At 37.6% G+C, this 13,421-nt stretch overlaps 1 protein-coding gene across 3 annotated transcripts in view; it reads right to left on the minus strand.

Moving 5' to 3' along the window:
* STXBP5L (syntaxin binding protein 5L) overlaps positions 1–13,421 on the minus strand; it is a 91,333-nt gene that overhangs the window by 41,874 nt on the left and 36,038 nt on the right. For all 3 annotated transcript variants that reach the window (XR_014174405.1, XM_081941662.1, XM_081941663.1), the window contains exons 11-17: positions 12,660–12,732; positions 11,387–11,534; positions 9,557–9,624; positions 5,528–5,568; positions 4,498–4,712; positions 2,584–2,750; positions 677–802 (exon numbers count right to left, since the gene is read on the minus strand). Coding sequence is in view for 2 of the 3 variants with exons in the window: in XM_081941662.1 (XP_081797788.1) it covers positions 677–802; positions 2,584–2,750; positions 4,498–4,712; positions 5,528–5,568; positions 9,557–9,624; positions 11,387–11,534; positions 12,660–12,732 (838 nt within the window). In the remaining variant the exon portion in view is untranslated. The remainder of the gene's footprint in view (positions 1–676; positions 803–2,583; positions 2,751–4,497; positions 4,713–5,527; positions 5,569–9,556; positions 9,625–11,386; positions 11,535–12,659; positions 12,733–13,421) is intronic.

Below are 13,421 nucleotides of genomic sequence, written 5' to 3' on the forward strand. Positions count from 1 at the left end.
TTCCCAAAGGCAACTGAACTGTTTTTTCCTTGTGGAGGGGTGGGGACAGGATGGTGAGAGTGATGGAAGGATGAAGGATTCATATTTTATGAATATATTTGTCTCAAAATACTTGGTTGTTTGTTCATAGGTATGCCAACAATTTTGAGATTATGAAAATTTTGTATGGATCCCTGATGGGGTAAAAGTAATTTATGATGGGTGACCCCAATGGAAAAATAAGTGAAAATCCATGCCTTGATTTGAACTACACAGCTGCAACAGTTTTTAGAATGCTAACATTTCTTCCTCTATGGTTTGACAGCTTCACCTTGAGCTTCATGAAAAACTCAAGAACATCCATGAGGATCCAAAAATTGTGTTTAGGATAGTGTCAAAAATTACCAGATCTTTGATTGTGATGGCCTATTTTTTTTTGCAAATGGTTGTTTCCATAGTACTTTCATTTGAATCTTACATAAGGAGTAATAGGGATCTGCATCTTGGTCCCATCTTTTCTGCCATTTTCCCCAAACCATCAAAAGGAGATAAACTATTAGAAATAATATGCTTTCCTCTTGCTGGAACAGGTTCTATTACTGGTTCCAGGCAGACCTCCACTCTAAAGATGACTCAGATTCCCCACTTCCCAGCCAATCAGACTGACCCAACCCAAAGATATAACAGGATAACTTACAATCCATAGGCTGAATTCACTGCTAGGCTGGTTATTTGTTGAGGAAGCTCACCATCTACACACATCAATTGAATAACAAGTTCTACTTGATAACCAGGGGGCATTCTTATAGCATGAGTCTTCACACTAAGAAGAAGAGGCAAAACAATTATCAAAATGATCTGATACCCAATTGGATATCCCTTGCACTGATAAGAAAATTAATGCAAGAAAATATAGTCAAAACACTACTGTGTAATTTCTAAGGAGAAGAGCAGGTGACAATCATTGAGTGTGTATAAATGTGTAAATACTATTGATTGACATTTTCTTCCTCTCAACTGCTTGCATGATCCCAATTGTTTCCAATGGTATCTTATTTGAAAAACAAATCAGTGTTACATCTTAATAGTAGGTCTTTTTGATTCTTGAAGCAAGGGTAATTAAAATTTTGTGATGCTTTTTCATCCAAAGCAAGAATGCAATTTTACCAAAACTCCCTGATTAGAAATGGTAAAGAGCTATTGGAATAAACCTAGCTCACTCTTCCATTGTGGAACAAAGCAAGATTAAACTTCTTCTATCTCCCTATTTTTTTTATCATCATCTGACATTTCATGGTGCTGAACTGAAGAGCAAGACACTCTTCACTTTGTAACAATTAGAATAATTATTTAATGCTGCTCATGGTGGCTTAACTGCATGGCACTAAATACAGGTAAAGAAATTCAGTTTTCTCAATAAAACTCAGTCACTGCATTGGAATGGAAGAATAATAGTGTTTTATTGCTATAAAGTGTAAAGTTTTATAAATACAGGGCCTAAAAATATAACATGACAAAATTCTGTCACTATAAGAGAAGATGCTAAGTTGTCTCCTGTCTCTAGCCTTATCCCATTCTGGAGCTATCCCAATTTTGTTAGCTATCCAAATTCTTTGGAAATTTTGTTTCTGTTTTCTGAAGATTAGTTATTCCCCTTAATTTTATATACTGAATATTTTATAAGTATCCTCTTGGCCACCTTGTTCATGTTATTTATATAGCCATCAAAGGACATTTGGATATTGGATACCATGAGGTTAGCCAACAACCAACCCCATGGTATCCAACAGTGCTACTGATAACTACACAGTTTATATGCCAGCTACAAATTAATATAATAATCATCTAACCCATGTCTAACTTATTTGGCAATCAGAATGTCATGAATTCTGCAATTCTGCAAAACATCAGTGCTGAAATCTAGTTTGGGCTCCCGTCCAGAGTAATGGGCCATGCATTTCTTCTTCAGAAATGTAGAAGCTGGGCTTCATCAGTATGAGAGAATCTAGCATAAGTGAGAAGCCATCGAAGTCTCCTTAAGAGGAGGAAGTAGGACTGACGGAGTAAGATTGGTTTGGAGAACACAGATTGCCCTTCTTCTTTCCTCCCCCAACTCAAGCATTCTTTTACTTTTGGGACATTCAGCATTCAAACACCTTCTCCTCTGATATTCACTGTCAACATAACATTAGTTCTCAGGGGACCCTTTGATCCTCATGAGGAAACAATAGGCTTAGGGGCTTAGCTGTAACAAATATGGAGAGTGTGCCATTCTAGATGTGATAGGAATCTATTGCAGCACATGGTTATTGGTAGATACTAAATCAGCTGTGTTGAGTTCAATCTCAAATGAGAGGAATGATTTCTACAGTCTTTCTTAATAAAGTACAATGGTGAGCAACTACACTTATCTGAACTATCTGTAACAATTTCTTAGTAGAAAAACAGAAAATAATTCATGAGATACTATTTATACAGAGGTATCAATATGCATGATACTTCACAATCTTACCAGAAAAGATATAAATGTTGAAGAAATTTTGTTAGAAATGTTGAAAAAGAACAGAGAACAAAAAACAATTTAAACCAGTCTACATTCTTTACCTGAGAAATGGACCACAATCCATTGTTTGCTCAGATGGAGTATTGCAATTGTCTGAGAGGTCTTTTAAAGTTGAAAAATCGGAACAGGCATCGGCAAATCGAGTCATAATTTCTGCTTCAGGGCTAATGGTATCTTCTATCTCACTCTGGAGCTGTATCTCTAAAGACTTTTTAAAAAATTAAAACAGATTAATTCAGAAATATAGTTAAGAGATTCGATATTGTGAAGCCAATCTGCTTTCGCACTATTCCAGAATTTCAGCTACATGCCAGGAAACTGCAAACTTCCCAAACCAGGCTAAGTATGAAGGAATCCATCAAAATTATGACTGTCAATTGTAAAGCAGAACTGAAAAACAAAGCAGAGGAAGAAGGTATCCTAAAGTGTCTTCTTACTGTACCATATTAGTTTTGTGGTCTAGATTCCTGGAAACAGAAAATATATTTTTCTGGTCTCATCTAAACATGAAGGTGATTCCAGCTCCTTATAGAGATTTTTATGACTAATAGGAACCTAGACATTAAGGAAGAGTAAATACTTTCCCAGAATTTGTTTCCTAATCTATTTTATGATGATGTGGAATGAAGACCTGCAACGTAGACTTGCAAATTTCTGCAAACATATGTAAGTAGTGAATTAAGCGATGCTGTGGCCTCCCACTGACAGTGCCTGGAGGCTGTTAGGGGATGGATGGGGAGCAACCAGTTGACACTGAAACCTGGGAAGACCGAGTGGTTCTGAGTTTGGGGTTCTTTGGTCCATGGTTATATAAATTTTCTAAATCAATAATAAGTCTCAGTAGACCATTAAAAGTGTGAGCTATGATACCCAAGGCATCCCTTTCCCTTTCAATGGTTTAGACTCTAAAACCTGTTTAGTTCCTTTAGACATGTTGGGACCAAGATGGCAGGCTAGGACTTGGGCTGATTTGAAGGGCTGCTGGGTCTCCCTGTGGAGAAAGGCATAGGCTGTCAAACCTCCAACTTTTTCTGGAGCTGTTTGTGAAGTTCTTCTGAGACCAATAGAAGAGAATATTTGAAGCTGGGGATGAATTGTGGGCTCCTTAGTGCTCTCTGAGCTTGGTAGTTTTCTTGCACATATATCCTCCTATGCCTGCACCAGCAGTAGTGACGCTACTTAGTTTGATAATGAAACACCTACAAGAAAACTACCAAGTTCAGAGAGCACCAAGGACTACACAGTTCTTCCGAGAGAAAGATCCAGAAGAATAAAAACTGTTGTCAGAATGGGAGCGTTCAATAAAATGCTTTGTTTTAACAGACTCAGATTGTAGTTGGGAAATGTCATTTTTGTAACATCAAAGTTACCTGCTGGTTCAAAAAAGTCTGTTCTGACATTCTTCCCATGCAAGTGACCCTCAAAAGTATGCTTATTACAGCTTCCTTTGAATGTTTAAAATATATAGGAAAGCCATAATAGCTACCTGCAAATCCCAATGTGTTATTTTCAACTGCAACAACTGCATGGTAAACATAGCCATGCTTATTGGTAATATAATTGATTAAAGGGAAACTTTTGATATATTCATGTAAGCCAGGGGTGTCCAAACTTGGGAACTTTAAGACTTGTGGACTTCAACTCCCAGAATTCCCCAGCCAGCAGCTGGCTTTTTTTTTTTTTTTTAATACACTATATACTATATTTAATATTTATTATTCTATGTACAGTCTTGTAACCTCCTCCACCTACGTATTTAATTATTTAACTGTTTTGTATGTATTTTATAACGTATTTTAGTGACTGTACACCGCCCCGAGTCCCTTTCGGGAGAGGGGGCGGTCTATAAATATGAATAATAAATAAAATAAATAAATAAATAAATTAAAGTTCCCAAGTTTGGACACCCCTGATGTAAGCAAATCAGTGTATAAGCAACACTCATACAAACTTACCGATATTTCAGTATTAACTTCATGTTTGCTGAATCTATAAACAATAACATATGCAGAGACACCTGCTATGCAAAATATTCTACTTTCAGGACACCAGTTCATTAACTGGATTGCACAAGGATCCTCTTCTATCATATCTGCTGATGGCTTGCTTTGCAACTTCCGTTTTTCAAATATTTTTGAAGTTTTTAACTTGTACAGCATTTGCAGTGTGGCTAGAAAAAATTGAAATGATCTATTATATTACTTTGATGTTAAAAGGGAAAGTGGAAATAAATTGTATTGTTAACAATTTGCATTTTCTATTATCTTCACTGTTTTGGGATTCTTACTATTTGGGGCCCTCTGATTGAAAGTACAGGCGCCTTGTCTAAAGCCCTGGTACTTAATGCTTGCCCCAAAAAAGCTTAAAAAGAGAAGGACAAAGTTCAGTGCTAAGCATCCTGTACTGTCAAAAGAACACTGAACCTTCCCTTGCATTTTTCAGATATTATATAACCAGCAACCTGTTTCTGATGGGCAGCAGATGAATTGAGCAACAGGAAAAGGAAAAGAGATTCCTTATGACTCAAGGGGCTTCACTTTCTGCAGCAGCACCCTGATTTAAATGGAAGAACAGACTACATTATACTGTATATATCGTACTCCAGTCTTTTTTCAATCATTTCAATTGTTCCTTAATCATTTGAATACACAATTAAACAGAAGTGGAAGCATCTTAATGATCAATTGCAGAATCAGGAAAAAGGTCACACAAAGACCAAACCATACTAGAAATCTAACTAGTGTTAAGATTCCTTGTGTCTTAGCAGGCATGCCATTTGGACCCTTGTTCATTCCTACTCATTCACACTCTGCTACGATTTGTCTCTTTCAAATAATATTTTAAAATTTGTCAGAAATTCATTACACTGTGACTGTACCAATTTCAGATATTTTGAGTAACAGATTCAATAACTGCAATCAATTCACTCCTTTTCAAATATGCAACATGCAATTTATAATGCAGAAATAAATTTAAAAAACTTACTGGCAGAAGCATCCCAAAATTTTACTGATCCATCTGCATGACTTAAAAGAATATAGTAAAGGCCAATTAAAACAAGGCAGAATAACATTATAATCATCATATACTTCTATCAAGACTGAACTTGGTTTCAATTCCTGTGATATAAGAGCACAAGTGACAAATCTCAATTGCCATCTCTAGTCACAGGGGGACACTTGAACTTCTCAGCAGCGGTTTTCTTCTTTGACTGCCTGTCAGAATCATGAAGGAAGTCCTAGTTTTGTTAAGGAATGAAGGGTATCAGGACTTAATTAATGTGGATGCAGTTCATTTATCTTCTCTGTAGTTTCTCATAAGATGGATGAGAGACACTAGAAGTGGCTGCATAACTCATCTGAAATGTACTGTGGAAGAGAGATTTCTTACACTAACTAAAATTAAATAGAAGTCTAATAAAGAACAGCTAGGTTGTGGGTGGATGAAGAAAGTTCCAGCTACTTTAATGGATTTTGTCCTCAAGTGGCTTTTTCAAACATTGGTTGCATGCATGTCTTTGCAAATGATTTTTGCTGTAACATACCAAAAGCCAATATTTATTTATTTATTATTAGATTTTTATCTTTCCTTTGTTACTTTATAACGAAGTATACAATATATACAAAGTATCTTTCTTTTTTCCCCAACAACAACCCTGCACAGAGATGAGTACCTCCACAAGCAGATTTTTCCCTTCTATTAATAAAAACAGAATTAACCAGAAAGAGCATTCCAAAGCTACCTCCCTCTTTTTCAGAACTAAGACTTAATTTCAAATTGGCAAATCTCCTGGTTCTTGAAAAGATGCATATGGCATGAGTGTAACAAAAGCTGGTAACCTAATAGACATACTACTAAAAAGTGCAACGTGAAAGCCTCAATTTATCAAAATCATTAGAGAGTGGAATTCAATATCTATTGGCCCATCTAATATTGTAATGACTATGACATATGGAAAACATAATTTAGACTGTAAGAAGGAATAAAAGGTGAATACAAATTTTAAAAAGTGATAGATTGGGTTTATGAAACTAAGAAAAATGAGAAGGATGCAATATATTGCATTGAAGTTTTCTAACAGTTTCGTGCAGTGGAATAAATGATTATATACAGGGAAGAAAAAGTGCAGGTTGAAATATGAATATAAGAGGTAACATGTATATTAAAAAGTGATGGAGCACCCATATCTTCTGGGGCAAGCCGTTCTACTGATTACAGTTACAGTTCCTGCAACCGTCCATGGTATGTTTTAGCCTCCAGACCTGCAATCATTTTTGTTGCTCCTCTCTGCTCTCTTTCTAGAACCTCAACATCTTTTTTGTATTGTGGTGACCAAGCTGGACGCAGTATTCCAAGTGTTACTTACTTACTAAAACAGTGTACTGACACTTCATGTGACTGTTCTTCTCCTGCTCTTCACCTGCCTATTTCGCCCCCAGGGTTTCTCCCCCCCGTCATACACCTCTATCACTTCGCCTCAGCTGTTAGGGACCTGGCTGTTCGTCCTGGGTAATGGCACTCCTTCTCTTCCATCCCCAGCCCTTCCTCACAGGCCTTTGGGATAGATACTCTTCACCCCGGCCTTTTGGGATGAAGAGACAGTTAGCCGCCAGCCAATCAGAGGAAGGGAAAGGAGAAAGAGAGAGGCACGGAGGGAGAAAGTGTTTTGTGTCGAGTTTTCAGTTGCCTCGGGTCCGAGCTAGAAAATCTAATAAATCCTTTGCATTCCCCCCACAGGAGGCAGGAGGACAACAGTCTCATTCCATGCTAGGATGCGCATCTCGCTTCTCGCCCACCCCCTCGCTAAAGGGACGTCGAGGAAGGGAAGAAGCCAGGCAGCCGTTACATTGGGGGGTGGGTGGGAGGTGGCAGGCCAGCAATGCACCTCGCACCCCATTCCCTGCCACGCAAAAAGAACACATCCCACCAAGCCCTAATGATAACGGCTGCCTGGCTGCTTCCCTTCCCCGACGTCCCTTTAGTGAGGGGTAGCAGTGAGGGGAGAAGTGAGACGCGTGTCCTAGTGCTACCGGAGACTGACAGCTCCGCTGCATTCCTTGCCCTTTTGTAAAAAAAACCTCATGAGTTCAACTTGCGAGGTTTTTTTTACAAGGGACTTCACTGGACGAAAGGGCGAGGAAAGCAGCGGGGCTGAACAGGTAAGAGGCACGCCTCGCTTCTCCCCCCCACCTGCCACCTGCCACCCCTCGCTAAAGGGGCGGCGGGGAAGGGAACCAGGGAGGCTGCCTTTATCATTGGGGTGGGGTGGGCGGTATTGGGCTGCAAGGCGCACCTCGTAAGCTTTACAGGTCCGTCGCGGTCCTCTCCATTGTGTCCAGGGAAGCCCCTGGTAAAAAAAAAAAGAAACCCTTCTCGCAATTTCAAGAAGTTTGATAGAACTTGCGAGAAGGTTTTTTTTTTTACCAGTGGCTTCCCTGGACACGATGGCGAGGAACATGACGGAGCTGGAAAGGTAAAAGCACGCCTCGCTTCTCGCCTGCCCCAGAAAATAATAAGCCCTCCCCCTATAATAAGCCCAATGCCATATTTCGTTGGTCAAAAGAAAATAAGACCCTGTCTTATTTTCGAGGAAACACGGTAGGACCGCATTGGCTTTTGTGGCAGCTACAGCACACTCCTGGTTCTAGTGGTTGTCCACTAGAACGCCTAAATCCCTTTCACAGTTAGTTACTTCTGTTAAGCCAGGTACTTTCTATTTTATACCTGTGCATTTGGTTGTTCTTGCCTAAGTGTAAAATCTTCCTTTTCTAAGCACTGAATTACATTTTTTTTAATAGAGCTCAGTGTTCAACTCTGTCAAGCTTCTCGATCTTGAGCAGGAGTGGATTCCTGCTGGCATTACTACTGGTTCGGCGTGCAAAAAATTACTACCGGTTTGGCGCGTGCACATTTGCACCTTAAAAGGTCTGTGCATGTGCAGAACAAAAAATCAAGATGGCAGCCCCGAGCATAGGATCGGTTTGGGTGCATGTCCGGCCAAGTTACTACCTATTCAGTCGAACCAGTCCAAACCCACCGCTGATCTTGAGCCTATCTTCTAAAGCAGTGTTTCTCAAACTTGGCGACTTTAAGTCCTGTGGACTTCAACTCCCAGAATCCCCCAGCCAGCATAGCTGGCTGGGGAATTCTGGGAGTTGAAGTCCACAGGACTTAAAGTCGCCAAGTTTGAGAAACACTGTTCTAAAGTGTTGGCTATTTCCCCCAGCTTGGTATTGTCTACAAATTTGAGGAGTTCCCCTTCTATCCCCTCATCTAAATCATTTATGAAGATGTTGAAGAGTAAGGGGCCAAAGACTAAACCCACTGCATACTTTCCTCCATGTAGTTATAGTTTTACTGAGGACTACATGCTGAGTGCATTTGATCAGCCAATTATAAATTCATCTGGTGGTAATGTTTTTACTATCTTACCAAGAAGTAAGTTGTGATCTGCTTTGTCAAGTGCCTTATTGAAATCCAAGTATTCTATGTCATAAAATTGTCATAGAAAGCTAACTAAAGTTCTAAACTTTCCATGAGGGGCATTGTGTTGTAAAATTAATTTTATCCTCAGGAGATATATAATATAAATATAAAATACCAGCAGACATTTTTCTCCATTGCTACCACAGCTCATAGTGTTTAAAGAATTCTAAGCTTATCTCACATGGACTTGTATTTTCTTGAATCTACTTCTAGTTTCACTCTCAGCTTTTCCTTACAAAGGAGGGAACAACAATCCTATTAATAGCTAAGTCACTCAATTCTCTGTTGGAAAATCACATAAATTGGAAATTGGCTGTCTAGATATTAGTTTGTTTATTAACTGGACTTTTCAGTCATGCCTTTTGATTTGGAGTAAAAATTTTTTAGTTTTTTACTTTTACTTTTATATTTGGTGTTATTCACCTTAAGGACACACGATAAAGAAAGATGGAGTAAAATTTTAAGCAACAAACAACAAACCTACAACTATTTGCAACAGTCAGTATCTTATAATAGCACTTTCCTTACCCTGTAATAATAATCTCAGGATATGTTTGTGATCCTAGGTTCCATACTCCGCCAGTGATAGGCCACTCCTAAAAAAAATAATATTTATTTATTTATCTATCTATCTATCTATCTATCTATCTATCTATCTATCTATCTATCTATCTATCTATCATCTATCTATCTATCTATCACTGCATTAGTAGGTTCAATGACAATGTAATATTCATAAATTATCTTTTGTATTTACATACACAAAAGCTTAAGAAAAACACTTAATAGCTAATTGCTAGGCTATGTTTTATATTATATTTAACCATGGTGGTCCCCCCCTCTTTTGGTGTATGAATAAAATACAGTAAAATTTATCTAAGGAAATCGACTGTATTTAAAGCAAAAATAAATGTTTAGCCCTCACTCCACAAGCTTACGGAATCTGATCCAATATTAAGAAATCTGGAATTCCACCTTGTGTGATTGTATAAAATATAATAATAATAATAATAAATATTTATTTCTTAGCCGCACCCTCTCCCGAAGGACTCGGGGCGGCGTACAACAAAACATAGGAAATAAATATATCGACATACATATAACAAAACATATACCAAGACATATACACGACATATACAAGGAGGAGGAGAACTGATAGATAAAAACAAGTAAAAACACAATGTTTAAAAACCCCTAAATAAATTGAATGCAATTAAAATACCCCAAATAAAAAACCCGTCAGGAGCGATATAGTTGGATCAAAGTTGAGCCAGGCCAGCAACTTGAAAAAGGTGGGTCTTGAGCTTTACACGAAAGAAGCGGAGGTCAGAGGTATTCCTAATATCCAGAGGGAGGTCATTCCACAGGGCTGGGCCCGCCACAGAGAAGGCTCTACTCCTAGGCGCCGCCCCTCGACACTGTCTGGTGGACGGCACCTGGAGGAGGCCCTCTCTGTGCGAGCGGATTGGTCGCAGGGATGTATGGGGCAGAATACGATCCCGCAAGTAACTAGGTCCTGAGCCATGGAGCGCTTTAAAGATTGTTATCAAAACCTTGAAACGCACCCGATAGACCACAGGAAGCCAGTGCAGCTCGCGCAGGAACGGTGTCACATGGGAGTACCTAGTACTCCCCATAATTACCCGCGCGGCTGCGTTCTGGACCAACTGTAGCCTCCGGGTGCATTTCAAGGGAAGCCCCATGTAGAGAGCGTATATATATATATCAGATAGAATTCAGAACTCAGGCACCCTTAACTACATGATAAGATGTATTCCAAATGACAGATTCAGTCTGACTCTGAATCAGTCTTTTAGAAAACAGCCAGATTCATTTTTATATGATTCACAGCTGCATGTTTCCCCATTTGAATCAAATTCAATCCCTGAATTAGAAATCCTTGCCTTCTGTTTATAGTAGGTGAGTAGCAACAATAATTTGTTTCTACATAAAATATGACAAAGGTAGGCAAATTTGGGATTTTGGATATATTTGACATTTTTTTAAACTGCTGTGGATTCAAAAATTAGGCCGATTAATAATAACCTGATTCGCTTGTAACAAGAGTAACAAGATGTTGGAAGTGACACCGCTACTTGCCATCTCTATTTCTGTTCTTGTCTCTTAGAGAAAGAGCAAGAGCTTCTAAGAAAGAAGGGATGGGGACAGAGGGAGAGGGAGAGGGAGAAAAAGGGTAGGAACCTGCACAAGGGGACAGGACAGGCCCAACATGAGAGTCTGTTAGACACAGTACCCCTACCAAAATATCTATACTGTAGGCAAAGAACAATAAAGCATAACCATGAACACTAGTAATTAGTGCTGCTTAAATACCACTTTCCCTTTTTTATTCTTTACCTTATTGCTATATCCTTGCTTTTTATGTTTTGCACCTACAGAATATAGCACAGGAATCAAATCTGGAGGGCAATCAGCAAAGTATTCTGTGCAGGTAACAGGTGAATCGTGAATATCCATGGGATAAGGATTTTCAAAAATGGGAAAACTAAGTGAGAAAAACATGTATTAGCATAGCCTATAAAGACAAAATTACTTAATACATTAATTATTTGAAAAGGAACATATTACTAAGTATACACACACACACACACATTTTTTAAAATAATTCTTGACACAAATGTAGACAGTGAGATAAAAATTAAAACTATTTGTATGGACTAATCAAATAGTATTGTGCATTGGTTCCATTTCCTTTCCTTTGTACTAGGAAAAAATGAAAAAAGAAGATGTGAAAAGGTTCCCAATGACTCTCCTTCTCATTATGTTTTATGAAAAGGCATTTTGAATAAAGACCTTTTTTCTAGAATATTTGTGCTTACTTGATGCACTAAACTGCCTCCTCTAAAAAAATTATGAAACTTTTGACCTTGTCACCAAGTTATCATAGAGAAAAGGGAATACTCTTTGATTGCATTTGAATATGGCACAATGTAGTTTCTTTCCTCTTCTTGCCTTACTTCTTTACCAATAGAAGAGAATATATGTACAGTAGTTCAAGGTTGAATGGTAGAGTCCTTGGTGCTCTCTCAGCTTGGTTGTTTGCTTCTAGATTTTCCTGCAAGATGCAGTATGCAATACAACACTAAATATGCTTCTTATTTTGCCAACAAAACATCTGCAAGCAAACAACCAAATTTAGAGAGCACCAAAAACTCCACAATTGTATTTTAGTATATAATTATATGAACTATGTAGTTGAGACATTGTTGATTGTTTCGCTTTGCAAAGTATTTTCTTTAGGCAAATTGATCACTGATTCCATTAGTGAATCTTTGAAACAGGTGATTCTGAAATAGCTTTTTTTTTTAAAGTAAGGCATGGTGATTAAAATCAGTGAATACAGAAAAATAGGGGAATGGAGAAGCATCTTTTAAAGCTATAATCTTTATTAGATAATTTATCAAAATCTATAATTTTGGAAGGATATGTTTAACAAAGAAACAGACAGCTAAGATATCTAAAATATTAATCCTAATATCAATGAATATTGAAGTTGTTTGTTTTGTAAACATTTTGACTTTGGTTTGTCATATTACTTTATATTTCCAAAAAACAAATCTATGCTTCTCTCCCAGGAATTATTATTAGCACCATATGAAATTATACTTACTGGCTTTGAGTCAGGTCAACAACAATTAGATCTTTTTCCAATAGTACAACAACAGCATAGGGTTCTTGAATTTCTACATACAAATAAAAATATAAACACAAATATTAGTAAATTAGATTATTAAATTAGGACCATATGACCATTGTTCTGAACAAATACAGAATTTATATATAATCCTAATAAAGAATTTTCCAAACCCAGAAGTTCAGTTTTGATAGATTATATTGCATTTTCCCAGAACACATATAGTATTCTGATGATAGGTTTGGTGTCTCCTCATGTGAGATTAAGCATAAATATTGTTCCAATAAACATGCAGTATTAAATATTATAATACTTCTACATAATTTTTCCCATGCAACCTATTACACCCTTATGGAAAGACTATTCCAATTTATAGCAAGCATACTGCAGAGAGAGGGGGGGGGGGATGTACAGAAGTATATTGAGTAACATTTAACTTTTGATTAATGTTATGTGTAAATCTTCTATTTGCATATTCTTATGGAAAAGTCATGATAATCAACTTACACAGAATAGAGTCTGAAATATGGTAAAAAGACTGAAAAAAGTTAAATGATAGATTTATCATGCTATTTCAGTTTATCTTGTTCTGCTATGACCATGACTGCCCAACCCTGCAAACCAGAGTATTCTTAAATTTATTATCCCCTGGTGGCAACCGGTATTTTAAAATCTTTCCATTTTTGGTAAGTAACCAGACCCACTATCATCCAAAATGTTGAGAGCAACTCAATCACA

Source organism: Natrix helvetica, assembly GCF_964273705.1.
Source record: "Natrix helvetica genome assembly, chromosome: 2".
Lineage (NCBI taxonomy): Eukaryota > Metazoa > Chordata > Lepidosauria > Squamata > Natricidae > Natrix > Natrix helvetica.